This window comes from Vigna umbellata, chromosome 4 (assembly GCF_029865625.1).
Source record: "Vigna umbellata cultivar VRB3 chromosome 4, Vumbellata_1.0, whole genome shotgun sequence".
NCBI lineage: Eukaryota > Viridiplantae > Streptophyta > Magnoliopsida > Fabales > Fabaceae > Vigna > Vigna umbellata.
Genome location: NC_142168.1, coordinates 58892930 through 58917045, shown reverse-complemented (window position 1 = coordinate 58917045; position 24116 = coordinate 58892930). Strand labels below are relative to the sequence as shown.

At 29.2% G+C, this 24116-nt stretch overlaps 1 protein-coding gene across 1 annotated transcript; it reads right to left on the bottom strand.

Moving 5' to 3' along the window:
• Positions 1-5615: 5615 nt before the first annotated feature.
• On the bottom strand, positions 5616-10196 carry LOC148200714 (protein SMAX1-LIKE 3-like). Its single transcript, XM_088111279.1, has 3 exons — positions 8462-10196; positions 7503-7743; positions 5616-7054 (listed from the first exon to the last, which is right to left on the bottom strand). The coding sequence occupies exons 1-3, from the start codon at positions 9970-9972 to the stop codon at positions 5903-5905; spliced, it is 2904 nt and encodes a 967-aa protein (XP_087967405.1). The 5' UTR covers positions 9973-10196; the 3' UTR covers positions 5616-5902.
• Between the last annotated feature and the right edge of the window lie 13920 nt (positions 10197-24116).

Sequence of the window (24116 nt, the reverse complement as noted above, 5' to 3'; positions counted from 1 at the left end):
ATTATGGTAATTGAGTATTATGAACTCAGTAGAGTATGAGTAGAATGTAAATGGAATGTTTTTAGAGTATGAATTGAGCCTGCCTTATTGATGTCCTTGACCTTGTATTTATAAGTTGTCACAAGCCAAACAAACTTACCTTAAAATACGGGCGGTTGAAAACAGACTTCCCTTAAAATCCGGACGGTTGCTCATAAACAGCTTTATGAATATCTTTTAACCAGATATCTTTGATTGTTTTGATCATCCACTGGACACTTGACCCAATGAGCGCTAGACCAATTTAATAAAATCGATTGCCCTTGTTGGCTATAGTGGTGACCGAACGGTGCTGAGTGTATGACCGTTCGGTATCTACATAATTGATGAGCGTTGTCGCGGTTTGTCCTGGCTGATGAGCGTTGTCTGGTTGACGAGCGTTATTGCGGTTTGACCTGGCTGACCAGCGTTGTTGTCGATAAACGCTGCTACAGTAGATAGACCTATCGGTCTTGAATGCTAACCGTTGGCCTAGATATTGCATATTTTTTTCGATCATGTGTGAATGTGGTTGTTTGTTATATAGTTTTTTGTAATTTCTTACTTTTTCTTATTATTCTAATATACCTAATATATTAACATCATTCATAGGTTTTGAGGTTTTGATACTGCATCCCTTATTGACTTCCTCATAGTTGGGGGTGTCTCTGCCTTTTGTGTTGAAAGGAACAAAATTAGCATAAACAACAAATACAAACTTCTCCACTTTCATTGAGGCGCATTTATTGATGTAGTTAATGCATTAATACTCTTTAGAAATGAAAAAATAAAATTAAATAAAAGGGTTATATAACTCACTGCAACGTTTATGTACAAAAGAAAAGAAATGTTGAAACTGATTTTCATTTAATGAAAAAGGAAAACAGTAGAAGAGAACTTGATGTTGGGTCAAAAGCTACTATGGTAATTGGTAACCTATACTAATAGTAACTCGGTATTAAACGTGTCAATACTTTTGTAAATGTTAGTAATCAAACAATTCAACAACGACCTAAGTGCTTTAATACGAAATGACAGAGTACATCTCTTTTGTTTGTTAAAATCTTACTATGAAATATTAAAAAACCTATAAATATATATAAGGATATTGTTGTATTGCTTGTCTATAAAAACACAACAATTTTGTTGTTTCTTTTAGTATAAGTTCATTACTATAATAATTTGATTATTTAATAATAATATAATTATTAATTATCTAATATCTTTAAAATATAAGACTTAATTATTTCTAAGTAATAAAATTTGTTTAATATATCTAATTTCTCATATTTTAGGAAGCTTATAAATATATTATCTCATTAAAGGGATACTCAATTAATACTTTTAACACTTATTATCATTGAATAATTTTTTTGGATGAATCTTCTCCCTTTCTCTTAGAAAGGTGGAGTTTTCTCACTAGAAGGCAACAACTTAATTATTGAAGGGAAAACATTTTTGTGACTCTTGTAGCGAGACTGACTTCATATTCCTCTTTAGAGAAACCAAAATAAGTATTTGACTTATCATACAACACAACAAAAAGATCAACAATGGTAACAGAAGGTTCAGTTTCAACTACACTAGCAGAAGATTTGGAAGGAGCTGAGCTGTTCTTATTGTTGTGATTATAGCTTGGTGGAAGACCATGTTTAGTCCAAAATTTTCAGAGGTATGTTTTGTACTTCGACAATGATTACAATATTTGGTGTTGCCTCCAACATATTTATTATAATGTCTTCATGAAAGTTTGAAGAACCTCCATGATTTATGAAAGAGCTTTTGTTGGAATTGTCTTGAAAGTTATATAAGGAAGAGTGGCAAGAACAAATTTCTCTGTTTTGTTTCAAGAGCCACAATCATGTCTAGATGAAGAAAAAAAGGATTGGCAGGATTCGCGAGTTTGCCAAGAAAAATGAAGAATTGATGACAGAAACTTCAGAGGACACAAAGTATAACCTGATACCATCTAATGATTAGAGAAAAAGTTCAAAAGAAAGCTTTTTATTGTGAAAAAGGAATGAATCAAATTACAAAAATATTATGCTGATGTATACAATGATCCAAACAATACTCCTAACAAAAATTAAAAACTAACTTAAAAAAAAGATAGGAAACAAAATGAATTAAACTTCTAACACTATATGATGTAATTATGTGTCCCAATTAAATCCAATACTTTATAATTAACTATAATTAAAAAATATATGGAAAATAATTACACGAAAACTTTTGTTAGAGACTTTACTCGAGTTAGAGTACACAGATTAAAAATAATAAATTAGAAACAATAAACACTTTATGGAAAGAGACATTTATTGTCTTATAAAAAGTTGATGGCAAATGGAGAGCATAAGAAATGATCTATTCTTGGGTTTGACTCCAAATAGTTTTGGGGGTTGGGTCCTTGGTTTATCTAGTGGCAGTGGAGATATTAATGGGCTGAGTGACACTAATTAGCTGATTGATAGTCACTCCGATAATAAGAATGTGCAAGGGTAAAATTGAAAATAAACAAGTAGAGGTAATAGGTGAAACATTCTTACATAAAAAAAAATAGAACAATTTAAGGATGTTAATCCATTTTTATGTAAAAGATTTGTAATGAAAAATCTAAGATACACTTTTTTTTATCAACAATAAAGAATGTATTAATGGAGAACACATTAATACTTATAACTACAATATACAAGAAACACTCTAGACGATTTAGACTATATGGTCTTATAGAATGAATTTACTCTAGTATATAGTGCATTGTTTTCTTTGCTTATATTCTGAATAAGGGTTAGGATAAAACAATCTAGTAAAACTCATCAGACTGATAAGATCACATTATTTTAATGATAACAAAATATTATTGAGTAATGAAAATAAATTATATTAATTATCTAACATGTGTAGTTATGCATCTGAAGGTCATCAAAATGAAATAACTTATTTAAGAATTGAACACTATTGAACCTAGTCAAACATATCTTTAGATATCGTCTAATATATCATTTATGACCTTTGATAAAAATATTATAGCCATAATGATAAATAGATTAAGAACTAAGTAAAATTACTCTTAATGAATATTTTATCTTTAAATTTAGATAAATCAACATTCCTAAATGTTAACTATACTTGATCAATAATTCTATACTGTTTAAACAAACATTGTTTTGAAGTTTAATATAATGTCTAGAACGAAATAGTGCATAATCATCTAGGACATATATGCTAGAAGCACTAATCGTTACTCTTTAAAATACCTAAATGATCTAGAGCGTCTAAAACTAAAAGTGTTTAACGTATGCTTAATAAACGTTAAACGATATAGAGTTTATAATAGAGCGTCTAATAAAAGAAAGTTAAATCGTCTAAAATACAATTTTGCTAAACACTATATCCTAAATGCTTTAAAAGTTATTCAAAACAGACAAACACTAAACGCTTAAGTCACTAATGCTTTAATGCATGTACGTATAAATATTCTTTGGTATGTTGTGTTGTGCTCTCTTTTTCTGTGTAGATTATCAACTTTATCAAAAAGTCTACTCAGAATCAGAACGACGTTAAGAGATAGAAGGGTATTTAAGGAATGTTTCTTACATGCTTTATGTATGCTCTTTTCGTACACTCATCACAATTGCTCTATCAAGACGCAACATAACTTTTGACTTTATCTTAAAGGCTACATCGCTAAAAGAAAGTGAAAAATTATGAGTAACATATCTTTTTCAAAGAAGTCTATATAAAGGAGTTTGCATGAAAAGAAGAGAAGAACTTTTGTTATTAAGAATATTGCTACGCTCTCTGCTCTCTTTCTAAAGCTCTTAAGATCTTTCTTGAAAAGATCTTTTTACAAGTTTTCATAATTTGTATTCATTTTTAAATCTCTTTAAGAGAGTTATCTTTTGTCATGTAAGTTTCAAAAACACCTTTGTTGTGTTAGATTTAGAATTCAATTCAAACACTTATAAAGTTTAACTCCGTGGAATTAAACGTTCTAAACAGTTGGTCTAGTATTGATACCATAAGTGGTGAAACTCGTCTACCTAGTCTAGTTAGTTTGTAAACTAGGAGTGACAAAACTCATTTCTAGTGGAACCTTTAAAGGTTTTTAAGGGAGAACTAGACGTAGTTCAGTTTGAGTAAACCATTATAAATCATAGAGTGTTTTTCGTCCTTTATGTTCAAACAAGTTTTCTATTCAACGTTTTCGTTAAACTAAAGTATTTAACTACTGTTGTAGACAGTTTAACCTCTGCAAAATAATATTAAATACTATTTGCGAAAAGCTTTTAAAACACTATTAAAACCCCCTCCCCTTTCTAATATTTTCCTGTGTTTCATATACACCTATACTTGATTAAACTTAAATTGTTATATTTGCACATTTTATTTAAAAAGTTTCCTTTAGTCGAGTTATTCATAAACATTGAAAAAATATCATCAAATATTTATAAAATAAGTGTTCTCTATATCATCAAGATAAAAGATAAAAATCAAGATCTCTACCTGGAGATATTACATATTAAGGCGTACCAAGCAATGATCAATTTTTTCGAGTTACAAAATGAGAATGAATTGAAAAGTGTAAATACGACTAACAATATATATTTTATCTTTTATACATTATGGTCTTTTGGGTTGAGTGAAAACATGTGTAATTCTTCATATTTTAAAACTTTCTCAAGTGAGTTTAAACTATGTTCTTTGTGAGAGTGCCTTTTTTCTCTATTTTCTTGTAAGTTCTTAATCTTAGGAGAATATTGAGAAATGGTAACCTAGAGAGACTTATGTACTCGTTGTAACACAAAGAAATTTACATACTCATTATAACTTATGTTTGATTAGTAAAACCTCTTAATTAGTGCATGAGTTTGAATGAACCAATATAAATCTTGCGTGCTAGTTCCTTTTACTAAACATCTATTATAATCATGGAAAAAAATTGTCTACCAACACTATTCTAGAGCCAGTTTGTGCTATCAATAAGACTTTTAGGTTATCATTTTCTTGATATTGTGTTTTTCTTGTTATACTTTTCCCTAATTCCAATTTAGTCTATTAATTTATATTAAAGTGGTATACTTTAGGCAAAACTTAACATTAAGTAATAAATTTTAAACATAACTCAATCTTATAAATTTGTCTCATTTATATGAAAATTGTATTTACTTACATATTATAAATTAATTTGGATATATTTCTAGTCAATCTCTTATATATTATAAATTAATTTAATTATATTTCCGATTAATATAAAATCTTCAATATATCACCATTAATATGAAAAAATTATTTTAATATAAGACAAATTGACGGAGTAAAAAAAAAATTAACAAAATGGCTTGCGACACTATTCTAGACATTATACTATAAAATGTCTCTAAAGCTTAAAATATTACCTCTCTGTTAAACATTTTCCTTCGCATTATAACACATCGCTTTAACTTTATTTTTTTATTATTTTGAGCTTTTAATTTTATTACTTATGTGTTATTTTGAACTTGTTGATCTTATTGTTGTACTTTGTTTTTCTAAGATGAAAATTAACTAAAATAAAAATGTTTTTCTTACATTAACATTTAACAATAGTTATGAAATGGACTAATGTAAAAAGTGACCCTTTTACATGAATTTTATACGGTCAATGCAAAAGGTATTTACTTTCTCTATCTTCTCAAAATAATGTAAGAAAGATAGTTGGATATGCTTGGTAATAATGTACATATCTAGTTACATAATAATATTAAAGGCATGCAATTTGTTTTGATCCCTAGCCCTAGGAAATGCCTAAGAACACAAAGACATGATGAATAAAGAGAATTAAAAGAAGCCTAAACTACAAAAGAGAAAGAAAAAAGATTAGCTATTTTTGAAATTCTTCTTCTCAGAATTCCTGAAAGTTGAATACAATCTTTCTGTCTACGGATTCAAGAAGCCCAATTTCATCCACCGATCGATCCTCAACCTCGTTCTCGTCATCAATGGAAATATTCAAATCCAAAGAAACACAAGGGCTCGTCTCTTCCAAAGTGCCAATGTCACCGTTCTTTTCTTCCTCAGACATCGATTTTTGTTTGACCGAAGGAGAACAAGTTCTTGATCTTGAACTGAAACTTTCACAGCTCAGAATGATGATTGCGTCACAAAGTGCAATCTCTTCACCGTTTGAATCCGTAACTCTCCCTCTCTCCATAGCCCTTTTGAAACCAAGTTGAGAAGAATAATCCGCTTGCTCTATATCTTCAACAAGAAACACTCTATGAGGGTTGTTCATCATTGCTTCTGCGAACCTCTCTATGTAACTGCAACTTGTTTCTTCTCTTGATCTCTTGTTCCTGCTATAATCCTCTGTTGAATCTGCTCTTGTCGACGCAAAACTGCTCAATGCTATGGAAACGACGTGGTCGTGGGACCCAAAAACAAGCCGAGCCAACTCTCTTGTTATTTTCTCTTTACCTTCCACATCAACACCTTGGAAGACCAACCACGTTTCTTCTTTCACTTCTTTAACTTCTTTAACTTTTCCTTTTCTTCTCACCATGCCAGAACGACACTGCAAAATGGTGCTCGCAATTTCCGGTATTATATCCTTCTGCCACGACACCTTCTTCTCCAAAGCATTGCACAGTGTTTTCAAGTTCTCTGAGTTTAACTCTTTGAACCTGCTCACGTCCTCCACTTCCATGACGTCACTGGAAGAAGCGGAGTTAGGGTTGGGAGATGAGAACGGTTGCTTTGTGGTGTCCTTGCTCTCTGGAATGTACACTCGCAAAGTTGGTTCATTGGGGTTGTTGCATCCATTGTTTGAGATCCAGAAATGGTGGTTGTTCAATGAGTCTTTGGGTGAACCCACTTGCCACTCATGATGGGTTTGGTGCAAATTAGAATGTTGTTGTTCGTATGAGAAACCTGAGGTTGAGGAAGAGGGTGATACCGAGGATAGTGTGAGTGTTTTGTCTGAAGGATAAGGTTGCTTTTGGATTGAACTGCACATAGAGTTCCACTTTTTGCAAAGCTCTCCCACTGGGACACAGTTCTGTTGGAATATACGGAAAAAAAGTTAATTTTCATCTTATACGATTATACTGTAACTAATATTACACACTGCATACAAATACAAAAGTAAAACATGATGAGTGTGTTTAATGAAACATGTGGTTTTCTATTGGACAACTGAAAAAAAAAATAAACCAGAAAGTGTTAAGAGAGTTGGAATAGTGGTTGGAAAAGTTTGAGCGTTTTGGGACAGTTATTGTATGAGTGAGAAGCTGAATGAGTCAGGAGAGGATGAAAAGAGAAAAAAAGAAGGAGAGAGAAATTCTTGGTAATAATAGTATCAAAATCCTTAAATATTTTAGGATACCTAAGAATTTCTCTAATTTTAATGCAAATGATATCTTAATATAATATAGTAATAGGTGTGGAATCCTATATATATATATAGATGTTCCTTTGAAGGTGTGTTTGATTGGGAAAATGAAGACCTGATCATTGTAGGTGATTCCTTTATTCTCATTTTTGTACTGTTGGAGCCATGCAGGGAGGGTTGAAGTTGAGGAGTCACTATTACAAGTACTGCTTTGCAAGCTTCGAATTTCGGTCTCATTCTTGGTGGAAGGTTCCGCGAAGCAAGGTTGTTGTTTGTGATCATCCTCCACTCCTTCGAGTAAGAGCCAGCTACTTCTGTTGTCAGCTTTCTTGTTTATGGCCTCATTTTCTACACCACTGTGGAAAAAGATATAACATTATCAGTTACTGCCTTCATTTATTTTGGGTCATATTCCACTTTCAAAGTTATGCAGACACCAAAAAATGGAAAAGAGGGTCTAAAAGAGATCCTTATTATCAATGTTAATCCAAGGAAAACAAATAAAAATAAACAAAAAGAAGAAAAACCTATTTCCTTAGTTGGTTCTAATCAAATAAAGGGAAGTCACACTGTAACGACTGACGTCTTACTCGTTTCAGTGCATACACTTTTAACCAAAGTTTTTTGCCATTGGTTTTTTCTTCTTATACACAGTAGCCACTTGAGAAAAGAAGTGAGAAAGAAGGAAAAATTCATACAGAAAAAAAAAAAAAAGTTTTCCCAATTTTGTTCACTGTGCATTTCTTCCACTCCCACTTTTCTTTTCCAGTTTTAATCTTTAAAAAGCAAAAGCTAATTCCATTTTTCCCTTTTCCGATGCCTGTTTTGAGCTAATCAACTATTCATCCAAAGAAAAAGAAAAAACAGTTTGAGAAATGGGATAGAGAAGATTGAACAACTGAATCAAAGCCAACCAACAATTAAAAACATGTTTCATCCTATCTGAAACATGAAAATCTCAACTATTAACTTACGAGAAAATGTATATATTATATGTACATACATATATATAATATCTGTAACGTATAATCAAAGGCCTTGTAATTATATGGAACTTTACCAAAACTGATTTACCTGTCAGTGATGAGACTCAAACGCAAGCTTCCCGCAGGGATAGTAATGGGATGAAGATCCCAAAGATTCTCCAACGATGGTTGGCCATTTTTGCATCTCATGTAGGCTTGAAAAGTGGCTACACCCATCAAGCGAAACCTTCCACCATTATTCTCTTCAAACCCACTCACAAGCTTCCCAATCTCCATCACCATGTGATCCACTGGACAATAACACGCTCTCCCTTGTGATCCACAAGCTCTATAATCAAACACCCATTTGAGATCTCCCAAATACAAAACATACCCTTTGCCGTGTTCGCTTCCATTCACAAGACTCCTAAGTTCTTCAACCTTTTGCTCAACTTCCACTCTCGAAACATTCCCAAAAGAAGAAAGAGAAAGAGGGATAAACTTGACACCCCTAAGACACTCACCAGCATCCCCTTTATCAACCTTTTCCATCACTCCTCTAACTACACTCTCCAGACTTGTAACACACTCTCCTACTATCACAACACTTCTTTTTCTCTGACTCCCCAAATTGTCGATAACACTAGCAACATCCTCACCCCTAATGGGATCCAACACCAACCCTTTCTCTCCACTGCTGCTGTTTTCCTTTGCCTTAGTATTACTATTACTATTACTGTTATTGCCACTACCATTGTTCTGAGAGCATATTTCCAAAGAAACTGCCTGTTCAACGTTGCTTTTCACTTGAGTGCTAGAGAACCCAGCCTCCCTCATCACTCGGCTAACGCTAGGGTCATCCAAGATCGAAATAATTAGTTGCTCCAGTTCTATTTTCACTGCCAGAAGAGGCTGTTGTTGATTCTCAATGGATCCACGTCGTTGGTGTGCCTGAGCGCGTTTGAACGCGGCAACCAAAGCGTTCGAGATAGAGGGGCAGGCGTGAGAGTGGTGGTGGTGAGAGCCTTGCAACATGGGACTGGAAGAGGTTGAAGCCGGTAACCGATTGAGCGCAACGTTGAAGCAAAGCTCCAAGGCCTTGCACTGAAGAGGGTGAGAGTGGGATTGGAGACACGCGGTTCTTAGAATCCCGTTGGTGATCGAGAGCATGGTGTTGGCAACGTGGAGTGGCGTCACTTGGGCGTGCCCACGACGCTTCGCCAGTGTCACCGCTTGCTTCACTATGCCTGCAGCTTCCGGTGTTAGACCCTGTTGCACAGCACAGCTTCCTGTTCTCATCTCCGAGGATGATGTAACAGCACTGAAAGCAAGGTGAAAAATTGCAGTGGTGGTTGCAGTTTCGTCGCAATCTTGGATGTTGTTGCAGACAATGGTTTGGAGCAGTGAGAAAAGATTGACGTTGTGACTAGAATACAGTGTCTGAAAACGTTGATATTGAGGTTGATGAGGTTGTTGGTGTTGGCATCTTGGGTAAGAGGGTGGTGGTGTTAATTTGTAGGGTAGGGTGGGGAAGTAAGGTGTTGTTTTGGGAGCAGGGTTTGGAGGGATATGATTTGTAGAGCTAGGTAACGTGATGATAATATAACTGGTTTGATGCATATGAGATATTAAGCATAAAATAGTGAGAAACTTTTGGGGAAAAAGAGGGAGTGTATGGTACGTAATTCCATCACCTTTACATTAACAAGGCTGTCATGTCAAAATTAGAGCAACTTTTTCCACCCCGTTGTAGCCTTTAAAGCTGCCCATTCTGCCCAATACTATTAACTAATCTTTTTTGTGGAGGGTGGGTTGGTCTAAAAGACAAAGAGAGAGGGATGAGAAAACGAGAAAGCGAGAAGGAAGAAGAGAAAGAGAAAGAGGGTATGGAATTTATGGAGGAAGGAGTGTGCTTTTCTTGTGGGTGAGGTAAATTTGTGGCAGATACTATTAACTAATCTTTTTTTTCCCATTCTCTCTCTTTCTTTCCTTGTTGAGTTTCGTTTTCCCTCTCTTCCCTTGGATATTGCTTTCAGCCACATGGCCACGTAGAGGTCGAAGATGCTCATTTGAAGCTCAAAAGCATAAAATGAGCGTCCCTTTTGAGTAGATAATGCCATATTTTACTTTTAATATTGCTTTATGATAGAGCGCTTTACTTTAAGCAAAAGATGGAGGGTATATTAAAATTGGAGCTCTAATAAAATGTGTTTGAAGGAGAGATCAATTAAGAGAGGCGTTTGATGGTGAAAGAAGAGAAAAGATATAGTCATGTACCTTTCACTTTGCCTCAAATCTCATGGTGTTTCTCCAAACACATTAGTTTACTCATCAACTGTTCGGATGACCTTTTTCATACACATTACAATAACCATTATCTTTGTGTTTAAAAAATCAAAAAGTTAAACCGTTATTGGTGGGGAGAGAGAGAGAGAGAGTATTCAGAAATCATAAATGATTTGCTGTGTTGTAAGCAAGTGTATATATTCCCCTCTTTCGTTCAGACACTCCTTTTCTTGCTAGCATTGCAGAGTGCTTTGGGTTCAAATAATTTTGGTGCCCTTTGTAAGTCTTTTTAGGCCAACAAAGATAGATAGAAGAGACTTTTTGACTGGAAGCCTCAGCTAGCTAGCTCTCTACAGTAATTCATATTCACCAAACCAAAACCATAAAAGTAACTCACAAACAGTTTCTAGATTTGTATTACCTCTTATCAGATTCATTTTGATCCTTATAGTAATTCTAACCACATAATCATCTTGTGGAGCGTGCACTTGCCACTACCCTAAATATATAAATAAAGTTTTGAGGAATTGAAGTTTTAATTTTAAGCAAACAAATCATACAAAATTCAATTCCTGCAAAAATAGTTGACAGACAATCTTATTTTTGTAATCATGCAGACACAAATTCAATTATATAACATGTCTGTTTTACAAGAATGTTGCTGTCTGTATTTGTGAGTTAGAAAAAGAGAAATTGAATATGAGAGAATGGTGTTAGGGATCTACAAAGATGACGTTATGTATTTTGGAGTTGTCAAAATGTGTTGTGAATGGTCATGTGTGTATGTGCGTTCTAGTTTGGTATCAAAAGAGACAAGTCCATGGTTATATATTTGAGTGGGTTTGCACTGTTTCTTTTTCATTGATTGCTCATCAACTAGTTATCCATTATATCACTCACTTTCTTGTATGATTGTTAGATCATTTCTCCCTTTTTTCTTTGTTGTAATGTTTCCTTAGCATGTTTTATTTAACTTCTTTCTTTCAAGATGACACGCTCTGAAATTATAATTGGCTGATTCACACACTAATGATACGTCATGGGTCATTGCACAAAACAAGTAAAAGTGGAGCAGTTGATTGAGGAGGAGTGAAAGGGAGATATCTACGTTTCAAAATATTCTTCCCATTTCTTTATGTTACTCTTTTTCGTTAACACCTAGATAGATGGAAGTGAGCATTTTTCAGTATATGTGCCTTCTCTCCTTTCTATGCAAACGCAACCTTCAACCCTTCAAAATCTATGCCCCTAACCTAAAATCGACAACCCTACCTACGCAATAAACACGACATCAACCCTCAACAATTTAACCTAATTGCTTGTTACATTCTTCTAACATACATAGACACACAAAAGATAGCTTATGTGTTCTACTTCATTTTTATTTTTGGTTGAATTACGATTTCAGTATCTGTTTTCGTTTGATTATCGCAATTTCATTGATGAATTTTTCTTTTTAATCAAATGAGAATCATAACACAATAAAAAGAGATAATATTCATTGAGATTTTCTCAAATTACACATAAATTTCTTTTCATTTTCAAAAGAGTGACATCTTTCTCAAATTATAAATATTTTTCTTTGTATATTACTCATTATTTTTACTTTTATTAAATGTGTGACTTAAATTGATATTTGAACTTTCACCTGCATACCCTCCCTCTTTTCATATACATGCACTCCATTTTTTCATACACTTGAAATTTTTGTTGTAATGATTATAATAAAAAAAAAGTATAAGTAAAAATTTGAAAAAAATAATCTTGAGAATTTCAGTATTTTACTCCAAAAAGAAATATAACTTTTGATGTATTTTTTAACTTTTAAAATAGCACCAATGTTCTTTCTTACGTTTATTTGGCCGAATGGTAGTGGCCATAATGTGTAAAAAAACTATGTGAGTGCAATTTCATTAATGTTTTTACATTTACCAGAAAATTGTTTATAAAAATTAAATTAATAGCGACTAAAAGTTAAATTGAAATATAAAGTAAAAGTAACCAAAACTTTGGTGTTTAAATTTGGAAATTGATTTACTAACTCAGAAACTTATTCAATGACAATAGAGAATTATTTGAAAACTAACAAATTAAGTTTTAAAATGATTTTAAAATCAGTTTATATAATAACTAAATACTTTTTTATCTTTAAACGAGTTTCGATTCGATGAATTTCTTATTGTGCAATTAGATGAAAGTAATTTTAAAGTTAAGAGATTAAATTAGTTGTTTTTTTATTAATAAACAGATTGAATTGAATAGATTAAATAAAAATTTAAAACAGAAATTCATTTTTTTTGTTTCATTTTTCTCTCTCTTAAATCTTGGTACGTAGTTATGAAATATTTCTATATATGTGTTATGTATGCAAAGAAGGAAAAATAAAGAGCTTTATGTAGTGTAGTTTTAGTGGTCCTATTCCAAAATAATATCAATCATGATGCAGTCAAAAGTCTTCCATAATAAATATAATAAACTTGTGTTCAGAAAATTGAAGTCAATAAATAAATCATTAGATTAAGTTTGGATATAGAGATGTGAACACTCGCCCACACGTGCAGAAAAATTCTGCTTTATTGGTTTCAGCTTAGCTGAATCAATTGCTATTGGTCACTTCTTTTCTGTCTCTCTCTCTTTTATTTTTAAAACAAAATTAGTTTGGAAAAAGAGAAAAAGGAAAACAAAATTGACATTTGAAAACAGTAATAGTCTACGCTTTTAAAAAAGAACCCTATTTACTTATGAACAAAAATGTTAGGATCAAAAATTTTAGTGTATGGTGTCACAATAATTATTATAAAAATAAAATGAATTTAGAAGATACATTATTTGTGATTGAATAATTGTGTATTTACAATAAGGAAATATTGAATTTACGTTTTTCAGTTTTTGAAAGGAGTTTACACTTTTCATTATTATAACTTTTTTTTAAAATAGACTAATAATATAGACATCAGACGTTTAGCTTCATAATGTGTGATAATATATCATACTAATTAATTTTGTAAGCATTGATAATCACAAATTTGAATTATAAGAAGAGAAATTTTAATTTTGGATTAAATATGTTTGTATTTCTTTAATAATAAAGTAGAATTGATTCTACATGAAATTTGATTATGTTTGATTCTTAACTTTAAAAAGTGGTGAATATAGTCTTTCAAATTAAAGAAGTTAAATTTGGTCAAACATGACAACCGATTTACATTTATCCATGTTTTCACGTGTTAATAATTAATTTTTAAAATAAAATAATTTTTTTTAATATTTTATTGTCATGTGCGTGCAAATATTTGATCGTCAAAATTCAAAATTTAATATTCAAGAGATTGTCAATATGAAACTAGGATACCACCCTTACGTCATACAATGTATACAATGTTAAATTAAAGAAATAGTGTTGTAATTGTGGTGAATTCCAAACTCTTCAGTTGTTTTGTCCTTATGTGTTTGTGGATTATTTTTTGTCATCTATAGATATTAACATTTGTTGTCTCTGTATACAACCTTTACAATATTTTCAAGGCTTATGAGACTCGACTATATCCAATTCAAAATAAAGATTATCGGTCTACTTACACTGGACCACGTTTCATTGTTGATCCTATTATGAGACGTCATCAATAAAGAAGACTATTTTTAGCCATATCCGTAATGAGATACATGAGCAAACTCCTAACAAACCTAAAAAGTGCTCTTACTATCAAAATGATGAAAGACACAATAGAACAATTGTTCATATAAACAATCCTGATGAATTTTCCTTGTAATTTCAATTATATTAATAAATATCTTAGTTTTCAATTCAACTTTTCTCTGAAAAACTTAAAATTATCTAAAAACATACACCAAAATTAAAAAAACCTAATATTACCACAAAAAATGCACCACCTATGCCAAGTTAACTTATAGAATCAACAAAAAAAGAAATTAAAAATGGTCTAAACTGAAGTCGGCAATGTGGTGCATGACTTCAATTACCTGTGGATGTATGTTGAAGTTACTAATATGGTGCACGACTTTAGGTTAAATTGGTTTAACACTAAATTTGTCAACTTTAGACATAACTTCAGTTCAAAATTTATTTATTGTGAAATTGTCATTGAATTAAAGGTGAAATAGTCATTCTCTTGCATAACTTTACTTATGTTTTAAGTGATGATTAAAGAAGATTAATCTAATCGAAGTCTATGCAATTCATTCTTCATAATAAAGTCGTCAACGCTGTATACAACTTAACCCTTTCGGTAATAAGTTTAAAATGTGACTTAGATACGTAAGTTTAAAAAAAAAAAATCTTTATTCTCACCTATCTTTGCCTAAAGTTTTTCTCACTGTTATATACTCATTTGTCACCTTCGCACTGTATTATCTCCTCTTCTCTTCTCTTTTTTTACCATAGGAGAAAAATGGCTACTTTGTTAGCTGAGAACCGTCACAATGAAATGAATCAATATCTCATATTAATGTTATTTGTTGTTATTGAGTCCACACAAATTCTAAAAAATGAAAGTATGAAGACTAAAGGACGTTTTGTTTTGAATCATAATTATTAAAAAAATATATAAAAATATTAATCATGTAAAAAGGTTTCTAATAACATTTCCCTTAAGAAAGTATATATTTGTTCTAAATGTCATTCCCTGCTTTCTAGGCATGAGAACAGAATGTATGAATAGGTTTTCATTTTTATATCAAAATAAAATTCCATTCTCATTCTCATCCCATCTTCATACTTATATGCATAAAATTTTTATCTCATTCACATTCTTATTGGACAACAAATATACTTATATCCATATTTATATTTATTTTCTTATTATTTCAATATTAATTAATTATTTTTTATAAAAAAACTAAAAAATACATAATATTATGGAATATTTAATATCATAAGAACGTATTCAATGTCAAATATTTAAAAAAACATAATAATTATATAAATTTTAAATTAGAGTATCCGATAACTAAATAAAAATAAAAGAATTATATAAAATATTAGGTAATTGCACTTCATAACAACCATTAATTTTGAAAACAATAATAAAACAAATTTGATAAAGTTAAAAATTATTTTTTTAAAAATTGCAAAAAGAAAACAAAGTTTAAAAATATTTCTCTTTACTTCTTTTTTTTCAATTTATAATGAAAACTCTTTTTATACGTTAATAAAGATTATAATTCATTATTTAAACTAATAATAATTTGAGTTTAAAAATATATCATTATATTTTAAACTCCAAGACCACAACATTAAATTATTATATTATAATAAATTGAATATCTTTATGTAACTATAGTGGTAAAATTACAATTACGAAAATGAGTTAGAAAATTAACTAATTATATAAAAACTCATTAAAAAAATATTCTACATGATAGAAAAAAACAACAAATAAAAATATTAAAAAGTAAAAGTCATCAAACATATTCTAGAAATGATTTGATATACCACGAAATCACATAAAGGAAAAAAAAATGCATAATTAAATGTATAACAAGGTAGAAAATACTTTGGAGATTTTAGAAATCATTGATTGATAATGAAAACTATTTAAGCAAAACAAAAAGTTATTCAAACAAAATAAAAGTTAAAGATGAAAAAGAATAAAGAAGATAATTTTTATTTATTTTACATGATAAATGAAGGATTGATGCAATTAAACACAAATTGAGAGAATAAAATATTTTCATGTGAAAAAATAAATAATAAATAAAAATATTTAAAAGTAGTATTTTAGATTACCTAATAAATTATAAGTATTTTAGTAATATAAAGACTGAAATAAAGACAAAAATAGATATAAAAACACGAACAAAGTAATCTTAAATATTAAAACTTAAGTATTATCCATAAACAGTTATTTACCAAATGATCATGGAATTCCTTTCAAATCATAAATAAGTTAGAGGTCCCATAATATAATTAGCTCATAAATAAGATCCATCTATTTACCGCTTTTTAATTTAACTAATATAAGACTATGATTAAACACATATAATATTTGAAAACAATAATTTCTTTTTCTAATTTACAAAGTTGTGCTCTCTCTTTTATTATTTTACATTTGGGATTGTTATGTTCTTTCTATTTTCAATCTTTGTATTTTTAATCTTCAAATCACATGTTCATGGAATCTTCTTAGGAACTTGAACCTACAAGGATCAATTCTTTGCAACAGTTTCACAATCGATTTATTATTAGATTGTGAATTGCTTGAATTTGTTTTTAAATTAATGAAATTTTGATTTAATTATTGTTAGGGTTTAGAAGAGTTATTTATCTAGATTTTAATCCTAAAGCAACAAGTCACTAATTTTCAAAGTTATGATGTATACATCTAAGTCTAATAAGTGACTTTATCTTTTATTGTTGAAAAATCTTGATTTTGAAACATTCACAGTATGATGTGTAAACTATGTATCACCATTTATGTCTAAGTTTAATTAAATAAGAATAATATTAATAACTAAATTTGATAATGCATCTTACTATGCATAATTGAATGAAATATTAGGGTTTGATATATTGACTAAAGCATGATCCATAGCGTAAGGATTGTGCAAAGTAGAAGCAACTTTTTTATTTGGGAAGGAAAAAGTAAAATCTTCACTTAGATATATCAAAAGAGCACTACTTTTTATGCTTTGTGTGAAGCATTTTGTAAAAGAATAACTTTCCTTTCTTTGATTTTCGTAACCCAACATTCTCATCTTTGGAAAGCAAGAAAAGGTTGCGGTATATGGGTTCAATTATATATAAATTTATGATATAATATAATAAGTATTATTTAGAAAACAGTATTAAGAAAAAGATAGATAAGCATCTCTTCTTTAAAACCTTAAAGATGTTGCTACTTTAGAATCACTAAAAGATCATTATCTTCTCTACTTTAATTAAAACCCTTAAGCATAAGTATAGAATTTGTCGCTTATATGGCTTTTTAAAAGATAGCCTCTTTAAGAATTAATGTAGTTATCTGGTCGACAAAAGTTAAGGTTTTCTCTCATAACCTCACAAAATCTAACGTATTATATGTCCTATATAATTTTTACTTCCTTCGTTTCTTCACTTTTTTTTTCTATGGTTCATTTTTCTTTAATTTCTTTCCACTTCTTTTTTTCAACTTTTTTGACGAACACTTGTGTGATTAAATGACAATACATCATTAGTTCTCTTCAACAACACGACATGTGTAATTATTTCTCCATGTACGGATATGAATTTTGCAACAATTTGAAAAATTAGCAAAAGGGTTTATATATAACTAGGTTTCTCACCTTAATCCTTCTTTCATACATTAACATATATTAAAAAAATTAAGGATTAATAGTTTTTAATAAAAATATACCGATATGATCAGGTTAATATGGCTTATAAAACTAAACACATACTTGGTATTTAACGTTTATAAATCACGACAACTAGGGAGAGAAATAAATGTATAATAACTATGTTGGAGTAAAAGAAAACAAAAAGAAATTTTGGAAGAAAGAGGGAAAGAATAGAAGTTGACTATTCTCTCTTATTTCATTGTTTACACAAACATAGAAAAATAAATTAGTGGAAGACCATTCTTCATATGAATAACTTGAAATAGATCTAAGATGTTAATGTTAATATGCTTTCACTTGATTAAAGAAATCTTAACAGACAAAAGCTAATGTTGTTACTTTAATGAGTTACTTTAGTTTCTTTTCATCCTTAATCTACATCATCTTACGCTAAAAAATTTCCCTGTTGTTTTTCCTAAGCTTCTGAATTAACTATTATTTGTCGCCACTTCTACTCATTCTGAACTAGAAAAATATTTTCTTTGAAAAGGTGTCCCCTTTGAAATTTAAGGTAAATTTTAGGTGCATTTCAACATTAAAGAAAAATTATAACTATAGCCATAATATCATTTATGATCTACCCTAAACCCTAAATTGATAATATAGTATAAAAAAAATTGACTGTTTTCTTCACTAAATTAATCCGTGCTAGACATCAAGATTTTATTAAAATATAAAAAAAACATGCGAGACTACACAAAATCTTTGATAAAATTACATATTATATATATATATATATATATATATATATATATATATATATATATAGACCATTATGAATAAATTAAATAAAATCACGATTTCTTTCAAAAAAAATCCTTCCATAATTTAAATTTTATATACTTTAACACTCACTTTTTAGAAATTTTTGTTTTAAAAAATTTAATATTAATTTTCTTTAGTCTATCTTTATTAGATTTTCTTTTAGTTCATTGTTATTTTCAGTATTAGATTTTATTTTTCTTTCATAAAGTATATTAGTCTATTTAAAAGCTAATGTAATGTTTTTTGAGAAGTAATACGTTGAAATATGAAAAAAGAAAGTTAAAATTGATTCTGTAAACATAAAAGGTGTTATTATATTCTTCTGGATTTGAATGGGTTATGAAAGCAATTAATGGATTAATATTAGTTGTTTGAAATGACTATACATATATATGAATTGAAGTGATGTTTATGTTTGGTGGATATACTTTTGTTATTGTTATATAATAAATAGAAGGGTGGGATGAAATGGAATCCATTTTTCCTGAAAAGCAGGAAGATAAAGTTGGCAGCTGGTTGTTATATACAAAATTAAAAATAAAAGTGAAGGAATAAATGTGGAAAGTGCTTCCCCCTTTTACAACAAAGCTTTCTCTTTTTCTTCATCTCTGCCTCTTCTTCAACCATTCCTTACTTTGCTTATTTTCATACTTCCACCTTTTTCCATAATTTCGATGCTTACTAAGCTTTCTTCTCTTTTTCTTCACTTACATCTATTAATAATTAACTTCATCAAATCAAACCAAAGGTGCTAAGTTTGCTTAGTGCCAACGAAATAATACTCCAAAAGCTTCACCCTCAAAAATATGCCTTATTTTTCTATTTCAATTATCTGCCCACTAGGAGACAACCATCGATCATTTCTTTCTTTATCTAGTGGTTTTCAATTCTTCCTTTTTCTCAACTTGTAATCACAATATATCTATATCATAATCAAAAAGATATATATACATTAATTATGTCCAATATCTTTAAAAGATGTTTTAGAAATTTAAAAAGGAATATATATGTAATTTTTATTTTAAACTATGTGAACTATTAATAATTATATATGTCGTGATATTAAAAACTATATGAAAATAATTTATATTTTGTCCAAAAAGATATTAGTAAAAAGAATCTTAAAACACATACTTTATTTTTTTATAGTAAATGGTAATTATTGTTTGTAGTGATGCATGTGCAGAAGTTTCCTCCTTTTTGGCATATACCTTTTTAGAGAACAAATTGTGATTTGAGTTTCCTTAGGGCATAATTTTTGTTTTTTCTTTTGTTCTCTTTATCATAAACAGTAGTTAGGCCAAACTTTTGAATACATCTACATTCTTTAGATCTTACATTCTTTGCTTCAGTATGTCACCTTTTACTTTTTATGTGTGTTTTTTGTTACACCTTTTATGTATGTTACGATAGTGAACAACAAATGTACAAAATTCAGATCTACCGACATATAAATCTTTAGTTTTTTTTTTTTCACTTTATACTAAAAGTACGCACGTAATTAAATTTTTTTAAAGCAAATGACCAATCAAGAAGGATCTGAGAAATTTTTTTTACAGGCATTATAATAGTAAAATAAGTGAAAATACAAAAAGTTAAAGGGAAAGTTTGGAAAAGTTCAAAAATTAGATCAAGTTGAATCAATCTTTATTTTTAAGTTTCAATTATGGATTAAATAAATTCAAAGATTCATTTTCGGTTTTTGCACCAAAATAGGCAAATATGCCTTCAATATTACCAAAATGGACAAATTTTGATCCAAAGTGAAGTCATGGGGGGCCAAAACGACTTCAAATGAAGAAGTCGTGTCTCCCCAACACGACTTCACACTGTTCATTTGTTCAGTGTTGAAGTCGTGCAACCCAAAAACGACTTTAGAACATGGTAATCGATTACCAGAGACTTGTAATCGATTACAAAGTCATTTTTCATAAAAATTAAAAAAAAATTAAAGTTGTGTGGGGGTTAACGACTTCTCTTATTGAAGTCGTGCACCCTCCTCCCATTCTTACTTTTTATATTTTTTAATTTTTTTATTAATTAAAATCATTTATAATTTGTAAATAATATTTTTAAATGTATTTAATATAATTAAAATTATATCTAATTAATAATTATATTTTTTAATATTATTAAATAAATAAATTTTATAATTTTAATCATTTTTGTAATTAAATTAAATTTTTTATAAAATAATTTTAATTAAATAATTTATAACTATAATTATTTTAATTATTTAATTAAAATTTAAAAATAATTATATTTTATTATAATTTATTTTTTTGAATTTTTATGATTGTAGAATATCTTTTAACAAATTATAATTAATTAATAATTTTTTTTCACTATAAACTATTTAATTAATAAAAATACTAAATATTAACTATTTAATTAATTAACTATTTTTGTAATTAATTATAATAAAAAATAATTTATGATGAAATATAATAAGTTTATAATTTTTATTTATGTAATCACAATAATTATGGTTAGAAATTATTTAATTGAAATATATTTTATAAAAAATTAATTTAACTACAAAAATAAATAAAACCATAAAATATATTTATTTAATAGTATTAAAAAACTTTAATTATTGATTATGTATAATTTAAAATGTTTTATATACATTTAAATATATTATATAAAACTTATAAATCTTTTTAAATAATAAAAAAGTAAAAAAATAAAAGTGTGAAAGGGGTGCACGACTTTAAGTAAAGAAGTCGTGAACCCCAAACGTTTTGAACTTTTAAAATTTTTTAGGGTTAAATATGTTTTTAGTCCCTAAACTATTGGTCGTTTCTGGTTTTCGTCCCTCTTTCAAAGTAAGGTACAATTTGGTCCTCATTCTTTTTGAAACGTTCGTTTTAGTCCTCGAAAACTAAACACTGTTTAAAAATTTGGTCCTCATTTAGCAACAAATGAGGACTAAAACCAAAATTCCGATGACTAAAACGAACGTTTCGAAAAGAATGAGGACCAAATTGTACCTTACTTTGAAAGAGGGACGAAAACCAGAAACGACCAATAGTTTAGGGACTAAAAACATATTTAACCCAATTTTTTATTATTTTAAATAGTTTATAATAAAAAAATTATTAATTAATTATAATTCAAGAAAAAAAGGTATAATATAATAATTAAAATTCATAAAATTAAATTATAATGAAATATAATTTTTAAATATTAATTAGATATAATTTATATTATTTTAAATATATTTAAAAATATTATTTATTAATTATAAATCATTTTAATTAATAAAGAAATTAAAAATTAAAAAAAGATAAAAGTGTGTGGGGGGTGCACGACTTCTCGTATTAAAGTCGTGACCCCCCGATACAACTTCAATACTTTCATTATTTTTAACGAAAAAAAGACGTGGTAATCGATTACAGTGTTTGGTAATCGATTACAGCACCCCGAAGTCGTTTTTGGGGTGCACGACTTCAACACTGGTCAAATGAACAGTGTGAAGTCGTGCAGAGGGGGCACGACTTCTTCAATTGAAGTCGTTTGGACCCCATGACTTTCCCATTTTCGTAATTTCGGTTGAATCTGTCCATTTTGATAATATTAAAGGCAGATATGTCTAGTTTGATGCAAAAACCTTCAGTTACATGTCACCAACTTTTCATTTTATAATATTACCTCCTTTTTTTTGGCTTTAATTCTTTTGTTGATGATTGATTTAGATGTGGTTAGTTTTTTCATCTGTAAGAATTGAATGCCTATAAGAAAATTTATCATGCTCAATCAATTGAAATAAATGGATTTCTCTTAATTGAAGGAATCTGATTTTACACTCAAATATGAGGTGATAGAAAACGTAAATTTTATTCAAATGTATTGTATTATTTGTTGAAATTTATTCAAAATTATAAAATTAAATGAGATAGACATTCATTAAATATAAGTTTAAGATTCACAGTTTTTATATTTTTAAATAAGTTTCAACTATATGTTTCTTGTTATGTATAACTTTGTAGAATTATTAAATGAGTTAAACTACTTTGTTTAATAATGAATTTTTATTATAAAATATATATATATATATATATATATATATATATATATTATATATATATATTTATTTAAATTGTTCTAACTGTCTTTTATTACTTCTTAACTTCGAGTGAGAAAAACTATTGTTTTTATATTATGTCATTGATAGAGAGGGAATGAAAATTAAGAGACGTGACATAGACGACATACAAATCGACGTGAGAGGCAGCGAAAAGGTATTTGGGCTTGAGCCAGATCAGACCCATTTTTTTCATAAGTGGGCCCTCTTTTCAGCGTTATTCATTTACATTACTGTATTTATTTATTGACGATAAATATTCGGTCATGCAGAAAAAGGAAGGGATGAGAAAAATGTGGTAATTATGTGAAGAAATAGATTTGAAGATTAGATAATAATCACATAACTAATAAAGTCACGTCCTTCTTCTCTTTATCTGAGATTTGTCAATATATGAACAGTACAAGGTTTGGCTTAGCCTAAAAGAAAGAAGAATCAAAAAAAGAAAATCACGGGAAAATTCGTTGGTTCTTTAATGAGTGTGGGTCTGATTTGAGACATGGAAAGTAGAAATGTTAGTGTGTTTGTAGGGCATGTTTGTGATGGATGATCCCTCATGCAAAGAGAGCTAGGTTTTAAAAAGGGTTAATGGATCCCAATGGTTCCACTAAATTGATGGTGGAGCCCTAGCAAGTTGGTTGTCGCATAAGGACACAACCCAAAATTGTCTTAATGGAGGATGGTAAGAAAAGGGGTGCGTCACCAAGGTCTTAACGGTTGGACATCCAACGTTATAAAACGATTTCATGAGTGGATGTAAACTTTATCTTACAAAACCGATCGATTTTATAAGATTGAATTAGATTTAAAATTTATTTCTAACCTAAGATCTAATAATTATAAATTAAATTTTATTCTAACAAAACTTATTATCACTTAAAGAAAGATTTATTATATTTTAAGTTTACTATTTCATTTATTGTTAAATGCACCATTTATTAATGTTTAGTTCTACATTAAATATATCTAAAGTTCACTTCTTAGTATTACCATTTAATCATAATATAATCTTTCTTGGATTAAGAGGCACACTCATTAGGGTAAACAAGGACCCTCCAAACTTTGTTCCACCCAATCACTCCCTTCTTTATCTTTTTTCTTTCTTTCTCTACCTTTAAGACCTATCTTGCTCTTCACTTTACTTTCCAAACCTTTCTTTCTAACCACCATAAAATTCAAATACCTAAACCTTTTGGAAACTACTCTTATATATTTAAATTTATATATAATATATCTTTCTCAAGATATGGGTTTTATCTAACTGGCTTTTTTTTTGTTCAAATAATGGTGG

What these genes read in the sequence shown, in the direction of transcription:
- LOC148200714 (XM_088111279.1), bottom strand. Translation starts at nt 9,972, where the DNA reads ATGCATCAAACCAGTTATATTATCATCACGTTACCTAGCTCTACAAAT. An exon ending in TTGAGTCTCATCACTGACAG is followed by an intron (nt 7,744 to 8,461) that starts GTAAATCAGTTT and finishes CTTTTTCCACAG; the next exon opens with TGGTGTAGAAAATGAGGCCA. An exon ending in GAATCACCTACAATGATCAG is followed by an intron (nt 7,055 to 7,502) that starts GTCTTCATTTTC and finishes ATATTCCAACAG; the next exon opens with AACTGTGTCCCAGTGGGAGA.